Raw genomic sequence first — 14255 nt, forward strand, 5'->3', positions numbered from 1 at the left:
TTATGCATATTATTAAATTTCAATATACCTCCCTCGAAATGATTTTATTAAATATTTTCTTGTTGGTCCAATATTCTAGTTTCGTCTTAATTTTGGCAGGAATTGCTTGTGGCAATGGTACCGTTGCCTCATCTATTGCTAGTTTAGGTGACAACGATGATGCCTTTGCTGGTGCTTCTGGTGCTTCTGCCGCTTCCTCTGCTGGTGCCGCTAGTGCTGGTGTTTATGGTCATGGTAAATAGTTTTTCATCAAATTTTATTCGCAGTGGTTGTAATTTAAATAGATAATAAAATTTAAATCTGACTCATCATTCAAATGAAAAATCTCTTTTATAAACGTAACGTAACCTCCTTTCTCATGTTTGCATGCGAACGTTACAACAATTTAATATCTAAATGTACTTAATTGTATCTCTGATGATGAAAACTACCAGAGAAACATGAATATTTAGTAAAAGTTTATTAGGTCAATCCATTGAAAACTAACCCGTAGACGACAAATTCATTTTGCAGAAATTTACTCTGAATTTGCAAAAATCCAATTCTTTTGATGAACCAACTCGAATTGATTTGACGGTGACCAAAAAAACTCAGAAAAAATTCAACAATTAGCTTAGTTGTTAAGATAATTCAATGATTTGTTGTTTAATTGCTTTTACGAAATAATTTAAAAAAGAATAAAGTTTCATCTTTAATTTGAATCATTCGCAAATTGTGATCATTTGATTTTCTTTTCTATTCCGCTTGGTGCTGCTTCTGTTCTGTATTTTGTTTTGGTTCTGGAAGGTTATCATTCGTGTTATAATATTAATCATTTGTCTTCATCTTTGTGTCATAATTATTGTTAATTTTATTTTGTTATTTAAGTGAATTACGTTTTAATTTTGACTGTGGTGTTATTTTCTACTGTTTCAAAGTAATTAATCATGGATGATAAAGAGATTAATAATAATAATGAGAATGATGTTTCCACAGCTCATCAACAGCTTTTCTCTCAGGCAACATTAGCTGGTTTATTCTCGGGTTATCCATTTGTCTTACCTAATAATTATCCTTGGACAAATTTTGTTGTTCCAACTGAAACAGGTAATCCCAGTCTATCAACTCCTTCTATTGATATAAGTAGCCTACTTGGAGGTGGTTCCGGTGGTGTAACAATGTCTATGGATCAGATAACACAGAATGTCGCTTGGATGTCTTACCTTTTTCAATTTCAAATGTTTCAGCAAATGTACGCTCAGTATTTGGCTCAACACATGAGTCAACCAGCTTCTCTATCAACCCTTTCGTCAACACAATTACCCGATGCCTGTCTTCTTGACGGTCATTTACCACTTAATCCACCCATGGACCAAGCAGCAGCCGCAGCAGCAGCAGCACCTTCAGCAACTGTTCCTCCCCAAGGCAATAATAATAATAATATTAATAATAATGTGATCGATGCTGCTGCTCCAGTACAAGAGCCTATTGTTGGAGCTGCTCGTCTTGAACCCGCTGTACCAGCAGCCGGTGTTAGATTAGCACCAGCCCCTGCGGTAGCCCCAGTTGAAGAGGATGAAGATTTCGTTCAACGAGATTGGATTGATTGGCTTAGTCTGATTACCCGAGCTGTCGCCTTAGCCAGTTTCATCTATCTCTATGCATCATTTGGTCGTTTTATGTTGGTCACTGTTTTATATTTCCTTTATAGATTGATGACAAGTGTAGTTGAAGCTTATAATGCTTTCTTAGCCATTGGAGCCCCAAGACAAGCCGCTGCACCTGTACCACCTCAACCACCAGCCGCTGGAGCAGCGGATCAACAACAAAATAACCATGGTGCTAATAATAACAATAATAATATCAATAATAATGTTAATAATAATCAGAACGATGGTCCAAACCATTTACAACAAGTGATGGATGGAAACATTGATGATCATCATGCAAATAATAATAATAACCCTTTGGCTGGAGAGCAACAAAGTTCCAATGAGCAAACGAAAATCCGTTTATTCTTTGCAATGGTTAAAGCTCTATTCTCATCTTTAATTCCATTACAAACTCAGCCTTTATAGCCTCAGGGTCAGGGGGTTAATCAACTCTTTATATATCAGACAATTAACTATTTTATGTGTAAATCAAAAACAAAAAGAAACAAAAAAATTATCTAATCCACCGCACTGTTGACAAATGACAGATTACATACACTCTCTTCCTCTCCCTTTGCCCACCTCTTCTCACTTTTATCCTCAGATTAGGAGAAAAATATCTTCCTCTTCGAATTTGGGTTAACACAAAAATCGATTGTTTTTAAAAAAAAAAGAAAACCAATTTAAATACAAGTGAAAACCTATATAAATAATCATCAAAATTCAACCGGAAATCAGTTGAGTCCAGTTAAAGATCCAATGTGACCTGTGCCCCTTGTGAGATCAATTCTTTCTGGTCCCTAGTCCCTTTAAATTATTTGTTAACCACAATCTACAAACTGTTAACTCCTTTGGTTTGACCATCTCTCTCCCAATTTCCCCAACAATCAGTTCTTAATATCTTAATACCTTTTTTCCTTTCTTTCTTTGAATTGAGAGAAATTAATTTCCTCAATCAAATAGAGTAAATAAACAAAAACGATAACTGATTTTACCTTGGTTAATGTAAAAAGATTAATAAATCAAATAAATTACTTCTTACATTGTAAAATTTAATTTACTCGCAATTTATTTCACAAGATGAAATGATAATTGTTTTCTTTTGTTTTACCAGAAGACTCACTTAATAGGTTTTTAGATATTTTCCTTATTTTTTTCTGATAATTAAAATAGACGATAAATATTATTGAGTTAATTGATTTTCAATTTAGCAAAAGCTTGAGCAGCTTCAACTGCAGCAGTTATCGCAGTTACATTGGTTCCTGAGGCTTGAGCTGATTCGGGCTTTCCGCCGCCTTTACCGTTAATGATTGGGCTTAATTGTTGAACCCATTCATTGGCTTTTAATCCGGATGATGAAATCAATTCAGAGGGAACTGAGGCTAAACAAATTATCTTCTTGTCATCACAACTGATGAACATGGCTGCGGTTTTTGGAGAGATTGATTTGATTTGTTTAACAGCGGCATCAAGAGCTTTAGCATTACTACCAGCTTCCAAAGCTTTAACGACAAACGGTGTATCTTTTAGACTTTCGGCTAAAGCTTTAACTGTTTCCGTGACTTGGTTTAAATTAGCAGCTTTTGATGCTCGATCAGCATCATCCAGTTTCTTTTTAGATGCATTTAAATTGTTTCGAAGTTCATCTTTCTTCCAATATGAGATGTTTGATTGTGATACCTCTTCAATTAATTCAACGATACTTTTAACCAATTTTTTCTGTTCAATTGCATTGGTAGCTGATTTAACTTGTTCTGCTATTTTATCAGCTTCAGTTTGGAAAAGAGCAGCTTTTTTAATTGCTCGAGTCGCTTCTGGTCCAGTTAAGGCTATTATACGACGGATTCCTTTCGATATCGCTTCTTCACTTGAGATTACGAAATCGCCGATGTGTCCACTTCTCTTGAGATGTGTTCCACCGCAAAATTCAACGGAAGTTTCCAGACCAGCATCGCTTTCAGGATTGGTGAGAAGTGAATCAATTGGAACACCGATGGAAACAACTCGAACGGGATCAGGATAAGCCTCGTCGAAAACAGCTCTCAATCCTTTTATTTCTTTGGCCTTTGGAAGAGTAGCATCAGCGGCATAAACAATCTCATTTTTTTCGATAACTTTTTGTGAAGTTTGTTCAGTTTCTTTCACTTGAATTGGACTCATTGGACCTTTATTGGTGAAATCGAATCTCAATCGATCTGGTGCAACCAAAGATCCTCTTTGTTCATTTTCAGTCTTCAATACAGCTCTTAAAGCATAGTTTAGAACATGAGTTCCAGTATGATTGTTCATAACTGATTTTCGACGATGTTGATCAATTTGTAATTTCATTACATCTCCAATCTTTAAACATCCGGATGCCACATTTCCTAAATGTACAATGTAACCCCCTTGACATTTGACATCTCGCACTTCAAATTCACAGTCTTCATCATCACCACTTTGACCATCTTTGGTCATAAAACCAGTGTCGAAAATTTGACCACCAGCTTCAGCATAGAAACATGTTGTATCCAAGATGACACCACATTCCGTTCCTGAGTCAACCGAGTCGACAAATGATGCATCCTTACGTAGAGCCAATATACGACCAGAACAGGGTGGAAAAATATATTCGGCATTTGGTTCATCACTATTTGCTTTATAATCGTATTTAGGATCATCATTAGTAAGGGGAACTTTCAATTGTTCTTTTAGCTCAGCAATTGAATGGACATTTAATTCGATTGGTGAGTGTTGACTTGTGATCTTTGATTGTGATGATGCTTGAGCTTTAGCTTTAGCTGCTTCATAACCAACCATATCGATGGATAAATTTTTCTCTTCAACCATTAAATGAGTTAAATCGAGAGGGAAACCATAAGTATCATAAAGTCTCCAAGCAATATCACCCGGTAGAACTTTATTATCACCAAGTTTTGTGATTGTCCTTTCGAGAAGACGACGGCCTCTTGATAGGGTTTTAAGAAATTGAGTTTCCTCTTCGTTAATTATGTCAATCACTGTTTGTGGATCTTTTTTCATTTCAGGGAAAAATCCACCCAAAATGTTGACCACAACCGGAACCAAAGATGCAAACATTCCTGGTTTCGCACCGAGCTTTTCAGTACCATACCGAACAGCTCGACGTAAAATACGTCGCAAAACGTAGCCCCGGCCAACATTATCGGGCCGACCGCCGTCTGATAGAGCAACGGTTAAGGTTCTTGCGTGATCGGCGATGACACGATAAGCCATGTCAATACCGTCTACATCTTCGGCTCCAACTTTACCAGTATATGGACGACATCCGGTCATTTGAGCGGTCGCTTCAAATATGGGTACAAAAATGTCCGTATCGTAATTGGAGCGTTTATTTTGAATGACTGAGGTGATTCGTTCAAAACCCATACCAGTATCAACATGTTTCTTAGGTAATGGTTTAAGGGATGAATCTTGTTCTCGATTAAATTGGATAAACACCAATTCCAAATTTCAAGAACATCGGGATCATCCATATTCACAAGATGAGCAGCATTTCGACCTCCAATTCTGTCATAATGTATTTCAGAACAAGGTCCACATGGTCCAGTGTCTCCCATTTCCCAGAAATTATCCTTCATACTTCCTGGAATAACTTTAGATGGATCAAGGCCAAGATCGTTTATCCAAATGGATTTACATTCGTCATCCGGTTCTAAACCTGCTTCAGTTGAACCACCGAAATAGGTAACATAGAGTCGATCCTTTTCTAAACCATATTCTTTGGTTAATAATTCCCATGCCCATGAGCAAATTTCCTTCTTAAAATAATCACCGAAAGACCAGTTACCCAACATTTCGAAAAAGGTATGATGATAAACATCTTTACCAACATCATCTAAATCATTATGCTTTCCACCAGCACGAATACATTTCTGAGAGTTACAAGTTCTCTTGTATTTAGCTTGGTCACTATTTGGATCACATGTACCAAGAAAAATTGGCTTATACTAGAAAGAAAATGAAAATATAAATATAGAACGAGATTAACCAACAGATGAATATTGAAATTAGAATTTTAAAGTTTTACCTGATTCATACCAGCATTTGCGAATAGTAAAGTTGGATCATCGAGTGGAATTACCGATGAGGAAGGAACAAATTCATGGTTATATTTTTGGATGAAAAAATCAATGAACTTTTGACGAACTTGATTACAATCCATGGTTACACCTGATTAAAAGAAAACAAAGAGATGAAAATGTGAGTAAAGAAAAAGAAAAAGAAAAATTAAATGAAGAATATTGAATTATCTCGACTGAATCGTGGCAATCGTTTTTCTTCAAACAAGAGAAATGAAACAACAACAGTTAGAATAGAAAAAGGTAACATGAGAGAAATGGAGAGAAAGAGAACAGCTAAGAAATGAGAGAATAACAGGATTGTATTGAAATCCCGATTTCTAGAAAAACAGGAAATAAACGGTTATTTGTGGTGATCGAACCATTCAACTAATCAGGTCAGGAAATGGGCTGGGTAGAAACGCGTTAGAATATAAGACAATCTTGAAATGAGAAAAAAATGGCCTTCGAACGAGGTCATTAAACAGGCAACAACAACAACAACAACAAGAGCGAATATTTTGCTCCTCAACAACTGGATTAACACTTATACTGTAACAATTTTAACAATAATTACGCCAAATTAATCATTGATCAAATTGTGACAGTTAATCAAACACAAGGGCAGAGAAAAAAGTTAATCCCAATTGAACGGGTTCTCATCTCTCAATTGGGTCTCATCTTTCACTGGTTATTATTGAAAATAGAAACACTGTCATAGACAATAAAGAACAGCAAGACATTCACTCACCTTTGATAATTGAAGAGAGATCAATATTAATTAGAGATGATTAAAATTAAATGGAATTAAATTAGTTAATGTGATTGTGTTTACAAACTGAATGAGAAATTAAAAACCACGTTAAGAATTTATTTTCACCGCTAGGTGATGATTTAACATTGTAACTACAGGGTAAGTACTGTAGCTCCTCCTGGCGAGGAAAGTCGTGCCTGACGACTTGGAGAGGGAAATTACAATAAGATTGAAATACAAAAATTTAGGTAAAGATAAATTATTAAAGAGAATTTACAAATTAAGTTGATTGATGATTTTGTTTCTCCATATATCCAATTCGTTGATTGTAATTAGGTACCAAGTGTTGAGGTGAAATTAAGATAGTGTCCAAATGGTTAACTCATTAGATTTGATATGAAAAGAGAAAATAATATTAGAATTTCAAAACTTTTAAATGACTTTTAAAGGTATATGTGCAAGGTGGTTTTCAGTAGGTTTATTGTTGTATTTTAAGTATAGTATTTAAAGTGTGTATTTAAAGTATGTATTTGAGATAGAGAAAAGAAAGTTGTATCAAATTACAAACAAAACTTACCAAGAAAACAAAGATGGTGGATATTATTACGGTAAAAATGGTTCAGTTTAAGAGTAACAAAAACAACTAAAGCAACAGTTGACTTATCATAATTTTGGTATCAACTTGATCCTTGTGATGAGATGAACAATAATAACACAAAATTTAATTTAAAATTCACAGGTAAAGTTAATTAAATTAAAATTTATCAGGAGCGAAGAAAAGTTAACATCTCTGTTTAAGAGATTTGGAATTCTTTCCTGCCATCTCGTGGATTCTTATGTAACTAATTTCAAATTCGAATTCGAATTTTTTGTCAAATGAAAACAAAAAAACTCTAATGATGAAATCGTGTTTACATTTTAATTGAGTTTATAGACTGTGATTAAAATTGTTATTAAAGAATTTAATTGTTAATTGATTGATTAGATTACAATGAATGTAATGAGTGGAATCAATAGGAAGTTAAATCAAAATGAAGGTCGTCAAATCGTTGATTATATTAATAAGGTAAGTTGATTGATCTTAATTGTTGTTGTTAATCTTTAATTTTTTGTGTTGGTGTTTTAATTAATTTTATTGGTTTTGGTTTGGATTTTTGGATTTCTTTTTCTTTTCTTTTGATTGTTTCTTGATTTAGCGGATCGAGGAAAAGGCTGATATGGAAAGACGTGGTATACCTTTTTTTAAGGCTGATAGTGAAGCCTTTGAGAGCCAAGATATCAAAAGATTGACCATTTTAGATAAGGTATTCAAAACTCGGACCAATCCTTTAAAATCTAAAAGGGTAAAAGAGTTTAAAATTGCAAGAGCTCATAAACCTTTTTGGTGTGAACTGGCTGGTTTTATGAATATGACCAATTTGGGGCTAAAAAAGATCGTCCTGTCAAGAAAACAAAAGAAAATGATAAAAGATCTTTACCCGTTGCCACATTGAGTCAACTTGATCTTATATCGAAACCTTCATCAGAACCATCACCGGAACCATCACCAGATCCTTCACCGGGATCATCACTTGACCATTCTCACATGTCTGAATCTTTTGAAGATGATGGAGATGATGAAGATCCATTCAGCTGGAGACAAAAGGAAAGTTTATTTTATCATTGAAAAAATTAACATGAGCAAAAACCATTTATTCAGTTACTTTTTGTAATCTCGTCGAAATGAAAGTTTATTAACAATTTGATTTGTGTCATATAATCAAACAAAAAAGAATCAGTTGCAAAGGTAAAGTTATTTAAATTATTAATTTAGCTGTGGACGGATCTCTTTTTTTCGGTGGAATTACTTTGCACAGAGATATTGTCAAAATAGAATTAAAAAAAAAAGAATCCAATTCTTGGGAAAAGATGAGACGGAAACAATTAATGGTGAGTAATTGATAACAAACGTGAAATCATTGAGATTGAGGCAACGACGATTGAGAAACGATATGTAATAAAAATGATGAGATTCTCATTGAGATGAACTTAATTAATCAGGATGGAATATATTCCAATGTGAGAAATGTAGCACTTTGTTGTTTCGTTTGATTATTAAAGTTGATTGAGAGATTCTAATTAGATAATACTAATTACTTAGATGTAGTAAGAGAAATTGGTGAATTATGATAGATCGAAACGGTTCGGTCAATGTCTTCCCGAAGTGGCCTCCATGTCAAATGAATTGGAATGATGTTGTTTGGTTTCTTTTTTAACCAATATTCGATTCTCAACCCAGAAAAGTATTGACGAAACCCATTGGAAAAAACAACCAACAACCGCTAAAGCAAAAGACCAGGAAAGATAATTATGTTCAGGATCGGGCATCCAGTCCCTATCATCGCCTTTGATGCCGAAAATTATACAAGCGGTGGTACAGAAAAGAGCTGAAAGAATGACAAATGGAAAAGAAGTTAATATTTACATGGACAAATGGAATATGATTTAAAATTTAATTTACCTGAGAGAAACATGATAATGGACAGAGCTCTCATCGCGTACATTTCTTTGTCAATTACGAAACACAATTGAATCGCTAGAACTCCGATCGCTGCAAGTAATAGGAATACGAAGCCAAGAGTGAACAATGTTTGGGTGGCAACGAAGAAAGCTAAAGATGAAGGAAGAGAAATCAATAGTTAGAATTTTTTTTTGGAATAGAATTTGGCAAAAAGTTGAGAGAATAGTTTTTGGAAGGTTTAATCGTGTCCCATTTAAGAATAGAAATTACCAGGTAATAGAAAATCTCTCAGATTAGTTTGTCCATCAGAATATTCATAAGAAAATACCCAACGACAACCCGAATAGTATTTAAAGTACAGAAAATCATATGGATTTTTGATACTTCTGAAACATGTCTCCCAAAGGCCTAACTTATCAAATTCTGCTCCATAGTAACGACGATCGGAGGCAAGCCAATAAGGTGTAGAAAATGCAATCAAGGTGGAAATGAACGCGAGGGCAAGTGCCGCTAATGCGGAGAGACGAGCATCGGACATGTGAACCATTTTGATTCTTTTGAGTTGTCAATTAATGTTGACCAATTTTCACAGAAAATGAGAATAATTTTGGCAAATTTAAAGGTGAGAAATAAACTAAAAAGCAAGGACAATATCTCCTGTGATGAAGATATCAGATTATCTTAATGACACTTAGAATAATTAACTAAAGATGATTAAGTAAATGGCACAAGAATTACAATAGTTAAATTGTCATCCAAACAATAGATGGAAACACACACAAGGTAAACAAGAAATTAATCTGTAGTAATTAGTTTTAATTCTTCACCCATTTCATTCAGTTCTCTCTCTCTCAAATCAACTTTTACTCTGTTTCTTAAATTCTCACACTAACTCAATACCTTGTGAAGAAATGAATCGTTGAAGAAGAGGAAGATGATGATGGTTGCGAAGGAGAAAAACAAGAGAATAGAAAAACAACAAAAAAAAAATGAAAATCACAATCAGAAAAGACAGAAAAGATAACTTTTGAATTGAATAATTATTACGAAAAGTGATTAACAAATTGAGAGTAAATTGGTTGAAGGGTCAACATGTAGTTGGAAAGATCAGATTTCACCAACAATTGATCAACAGGATCAGATGAAAGCGACATTCCTAATTAACTCGGGAAAAAGAGACATTCAAGTAACAGAAAAAAAAACAAACTGACAAAGTAGCAAAGGTAAGAGACTGAGAGAGAAAAGGAAGTAAAAAAACAGAAAAGAAAAGAAAGAGAAAAGAAAGGTAACAGTTGAAAAGCATGGACGCCGCCCTTAAATCTCTCTATACAAATTTCCACTTCTACCTGTACCTGAGCACCAGAAAACTTTCTGGTTACCAGTCAAGCGAAAGGTAAAACCAATCTCTCTCCTCTCTCTCTCTCTCTCTCTCTCTCTGTCTCTTTCTACATTTCTCTCTGGTTCCTCTTTCAACAAATGAGAGAGATAATATTACCTGTAGTTTTCTCCATTTCCATCAATTTTTTTCTCTTCTTCCCTATTGGCCATCTTTTTTTTCCAATTGCTAATCAATTGTGATTGATATGCGAATACAATTTGTAGTGATGGAAAAAGATTTTATCTCTTTTGCAAATTTCGCTTGAATTGGCAGCAAAATTTCATCAACAGTGAGATTGAAGATGAAACAATTAGTCTTCCATTAATTTCTAGTATCATCGCAAGTTGACAGAAAAATGAAAACTTGTTAGATTGTTGTGATTACCTGTCATTATGTTTACTAAATCAATAAATAATGTTAATTTTCACTTCTTTTGGTTGAAAATTGTTTTTCACTTGACTCTGGTTGACAGGATTAGAAATCAGGGAAAGACAAATTTCATGTTCTCATTAAATATTAAACGTTTTGGTCATTTGAGGTTGGTAATTGTCTGAGGACACGATAGATTTTCTATTCTCTTACAACTTATAGGATTTATAGAGATATTGGAATATAAGAATTAAGTTGATATACTTACGAGGTTTTAAGAAATATGAGAGAAGATAAAAATCTTTATCAAAAATCCAACGACATCCTCGGTAAACTAAATCATATCGATAACTTGGATCTTCAAAAGATTCAAAGCAAACCTCCCAAAGGCCGAGGTTATTGAAACGTCGTATTGGTGCCCGTCCATCTGATGCTAACCAATAAGGTGTCACAAATGAAATTATACCGATCAATGAGCTGACAAAGGTGAAAATGGCCGCATAAATTGACGGTCGAACTGCCGTAATATCAAACATCATATTTGGAAAGGTGATTGTTTATATTTAAGGTCTTTGGTTTTGTGTTGTCACTTGTTACAAATTAAGCTGAGATTTAAAATGGAGATTCCTTGTTGATTAATCACTAAGGGCCATGGTTAACCCATATCATGGAGATAAGAAGACACAATAATTGAATAACAATTAACTTGCGGAAAATCAGGTCCAATGGTTAAGTTGATTGTTTCTCTTTTTTTTCTACAACAGGAAATAACTCATAAAGCCTTAGAAATGTAACCAAATAAATGACAAATAATGGAGATAATTAAATCTACTATAAACAATAGATAACGATGATAATGATGGCTGGATGAACAATGCAGGCGATAATTGTATTAATTAGAATTGAAATTTAGGTCCAAGACAAATGATCCAATGTGTATAGTTAACGAATAGAATCCGATTGTATGTATAGATACATTTACCATTCAAGTGAATAAGTTGCGTTGGGTGTGGGTATTGGATTAGAGAGAGAGAGAAAACAATTCCTTTGTTACAGTTAATCCACTCACAGAAATTAACGACGATTCCAATTAAACTCTATTAATCCTTGGTGATTCTCTTTAAATCCTAAAGAATATAAAGTAAAAAAGAACAAGAGAAAATAAGTTGATAAATTGTAACACAGAAAAAGAAAACAAAAAAAACCATCAACATGAACATCACCAGGTAACAGGTAAACATGAATTGATAAAAGGTTCAATGGTTAAAAAGACGATTAAACCTTATTCCATTTTAAGGGGTAACCATTGGGATAAGAACATAGGTACATACAATTAATGAACAATTAAAACTTACCTTCAATTACATTCTCTCAATGGAAATAACCTGAGAATAGAAATCACATTGAAAAAGGTTAAGTGTCCGTTGGAAGAGGCAACAAGCAACTGACTCACTTGTTGTTAGTCAAGAAAAAGAAAATTCAAAAAAAAATGTTTACCTTTTCATTGAGGAAACTTTTTGGTTGGAGTTTGACTTTTTTAAACAATTTACTTGATTGTAATTGATTGTGAGCGATCATTGCTTTGCGAATTGTTTGATTGCTGTAAAGAGTATGTGTTCACTTGAATGTATCGTTATACATTTACATGTATTAAGTTCTTGGTGAGAAACTAAAGTATGAAAATTGATTGGAAAATATTATCATTAGATTTTTATTTATACAATTAATTTTTATTTTTATTTGTATCTTGATTATGATTTTGATTCAATCAATTGTTGTTAAATGATGAATGAATCCACTAGAATGGTTTTCAGTTACTGACACAATCGGAGATAATGGTTAATAAAGACTCTGAATTATAAGGTGATAAGAAAGTTCTTGTGAAAAAGTTCAGAGCTGGGTTGGTATGAATAAGCATCTGATTAGCAGGTCGAATGATTGAAATGAGACTGAATGAATTGGATCACAAGAGTATTGGTCTTGAACTTGGTCGAACTGTACTTTCGTCGGCAAGATTGGCGTGAATATCGTTGACGAAAAGATTCGATGTTATCAATGACCATCTTAGGATATTCAGGATATACGATTGATCATTTTCAATGGAAAAGTCATCGATTGTAACAATTTGAGAAAATTGTTCATATTATATCATATTAATTGACAAGTACGTCCATAAGTTTATAGTCATTCCTTGAACTGGTCAGCTACATTGATCTGTAAAGCACAGCTCATAAACTTTTAACGTAATCATCTTATTAATGATTAATTCAATGTCATTTCAGTTTTCTTAAAACAATTTTTGAACAATTAGATAAATAAGTTTAGGGAGAAAAGCTATCAAACTGATTATATAAATTCAATGAAATTAATTCTTTATTTTAATGCTATTTTATTCACTAATTTAGTGGAAGATTGTAAGATTTGTTAATTAGTCGAAGAATGAAATTCTTTTGCCCTTCAGTTTATGGGTTTAACTGAAGTTTGTCGAATACCATTTGCTTGGTTGACAACTTGATCACCGAAAGCGGTCAAAGTGTAGCCTCCTGATGGACCATTGGTCATGTCGAGAGCGACATCAGTTCCACTGTTTCCGTACCAAGACCAGGCTATCCAACCCATTTTCTTTTCTTGAGCGTAACTAAGGATTGTTGAAACATCGGTTGGCTTTTCTTGAGGTAATCGGTCACCAAATTCACCAAGAATCACGGGGAATGACATTTGAAGGGATTTGTCGATGTTACTCTTGATATTGGCTGAGTCTCCACCAGCATATTCGTACATGTGAATAGAAAGTACAGTTCGAGCAAGTCGATCGGCTTGGAAAACTTCATTTCCCTTCTCGAAAATGGATTGGGGATATTGTCCATAACCAGCAGCGTCTACGACAATCAAATGTTCAAAACCAAAATTTCGAAGCTCTTGAACAGCATATTTGTTACCTTCGGCCCAGCCCGATGAGTCCCAACTTCCATACCATTCGTTGGCAATGTTGATAATAACTTGATCCTCTTTACCAACGATAATGTCCTTAAGCTCTTTCCAGTAAGCGATGGCATCCTTAAGATCTTGAAGATTATCGCTTCCAGTAGCATCGTGGACATCAAACATTACGATAAGTTTGTGGCTTTCACAGAGAGAAATCATTTTTCGGACAGATTCAGGTTCATCTTTGGCCCATTTTTTACCATTGGCAAGTACGATTCGGATAATATTAGCGCCAGTTGCAGCGATTGAAGCGATAGCACTTTCGATATCGTCCTTGAACCAAGCATGGCCATGATTGATTCCTCGCATCATGAATACCTTACCATTGGGATCGATAATGTCACGACCAGAGACGGTGAAACCTTTGTAACAATTAATAGTTACAATTAACATGGAAAAGATGACTAAAAAGCAAGGGGGTAATAACATTTTCATCTCGAAGCTTGATTACAAAATTAGATCAACAATTAACTATCAGTATTGATTGTGTTATGAATAATTTTCAATCTGGTCAACCTATTTATATGAAGATTAACAATGAGCACAATTAAAGCTGATG

At 34.1% G+C, this 14255-nt stretch overlaps 5 protein-coding genes across 5 annotated transcripts; 2 read left to right on the forward strand and 3 right to left on the reverse strand.

Moving 5' to 3' along the window:
- Positions 1-778: 778 nt before the first annotated feature.
- LOC128390555 (homocysteine-responsive endoplasmic reticulum-resident ubiquitin-like domain member 2 protein) lies at positions 779-2620 on the forward strand. Its single transcript, XM_053350291.1, has one exon. It carries the CDS (start codon positions 927-929, stop codon positions 2055-2057), a length of 1131 nt encoding a protein of 376 aa, XP_053206266.1. The 5' UTR covers positions 779-926; the 3' UTR covers positions 2058-2620.
- Positions 2621-2662: 42 nt separating this feature from the next.
- On the reverse strand, positions 2663-7204 carry LOC128390553 (alanine--tRNA ligase, cytoplasmic-like). Its single transcript, XM_053350289.1, is given in 4 exon segments — positions 2663-5092; positions 5095-5599; positions 5680-5822; positions 6462-7204. Coding segments are annotated over 3 exon segments (2910 nt in total). The 5' UTR covers positions 5815-5822; positions 6462-7204; the 3' UTR covers positions 2663-2822.
- A 124-nt stretch (positions 7205-7328) lies between these two features.
- Positions 7329-8238, forward strand: LOC128390563 (uncharacterized). Its single transcript, XM_053350300.1, has 2 exons — positions 7329-7530; positions 7661-8238. Exons 1-2 carry the CDS (start codon positions 7456-7458, stop codon positions 7955-7957), a joined length of 372 nt encoding a protein of 123 aa, XP_053206275.1. The 5' UTR covers positions 7329-7455; the 3' UTR covers positions 7958-8238.
- On the reverse strand, positions 8136-10338 carry LOC128390560 (uncharacterized). Its single transcript, XM_053350297.1, has 3 exons — positions 9235-10338; positions 8965-9114; positions 8136-8890 (listed from the first exon to the last, which is right to left on the reverse strand). Exons 1-3 carry the CDS (start codon positions 9509-9511, stop codon positions 8652-8654), a joined length of 666 nt encoding a protein of 221 aa, XP_053206272.1. The 5' UTR covers positions 9512-10338; the 3' UTR covers positions 8136-8651.
- Positions 10339-11559: 1221 nt separating this feature from the next.
- LOC128390558 (mannan endo-1,4-beta-mannosidase-like) lies at positions 11560-14199 on the reverse strand. Its single transcript, XM_053350294.1, has 2 exons — positions 12067-14199; positions 11560-11838 (listed from the first exon to the last, which is right to left on the reverse strand). Exon 1 carries the CDS (start codon positions 14129-14131, stop codon positions 13169-13171), a length of 963 nt encoding a protein of 320 aa, XP_053206269.1. The 5' UTR covers positions 14132-14199; the 3' UTR covers positions 11560-11838; positions 12067-13168.
- Positions 14200-14255: the final 56 nt, after the last annotated feature.

The sequence above is a fragment of the Panonychus citri genome, unplaced genomic scaffold, assembly GCF_014898815.1.
Source record: "Panonychus citri isolate SS breed McGregor unplaced genomic scaffold, ASM1489881v1 Contig00123, whole genome shotgun sequence".
In the NCBI taxonomy this organism is placed as follows: Eukaryota; Metazoa; Arthropoda; class Arachnida; order Trombidiformes; family Tetranychidae; genus Panonychus; species Panonychus citri.

Bases quoted from the DNA above. Each gene is read 5' to 3' on its own strand.
- LOC128390555 (XM_053350291.1), top strand. From the start codon at position 927: ATGGATGATAAAGAGATTAATAATAATAATGAGAATGATGTTTCCACA.
- LOC128390563 (XM_053350300.1), top strand. From the start codon at position 7,456: ATGAATGTAATGAGTGGAATCAATAGGAAGTTAAATCAAAATGAAGGT. The intron at 7,531-7,660 runs GTAAGTTGATTG...TTCTTGATTTAG, and splicing joins TCGTTGATTATATTAATAAG to CGGATCGAGGAAAAGGCTGA.
- LOC128390560 (XM_053350297.1), bottom strand. From the start codon at position 9,511: ATGGTTCACATGTCCGATGCTCGTCTCTCCGCATTAGCGGCACTTGCC. The intron at 9,115-9,234 runs GTAATTTCTATT...CTTCATCTTTAG, and splicing joins GAGAGATTTTCTATTACCTG to CTTTCTTCGTTGCCACCCAA. The intron at 8,891-8,964 runs GTAAATTAAATT...TCATTCTTTCAG, and splicing joins CATTATCATGTTTCTCTCAG to CTCTTTTCTGTACCACCGCT.
- LOC128390558 (XM_053350294.1), bottom strand. From the start codon at position 14,131: ATGAAAATGTTATTACCCCCTTGCTTTTTAGTCATCTTTTCCATGTTA.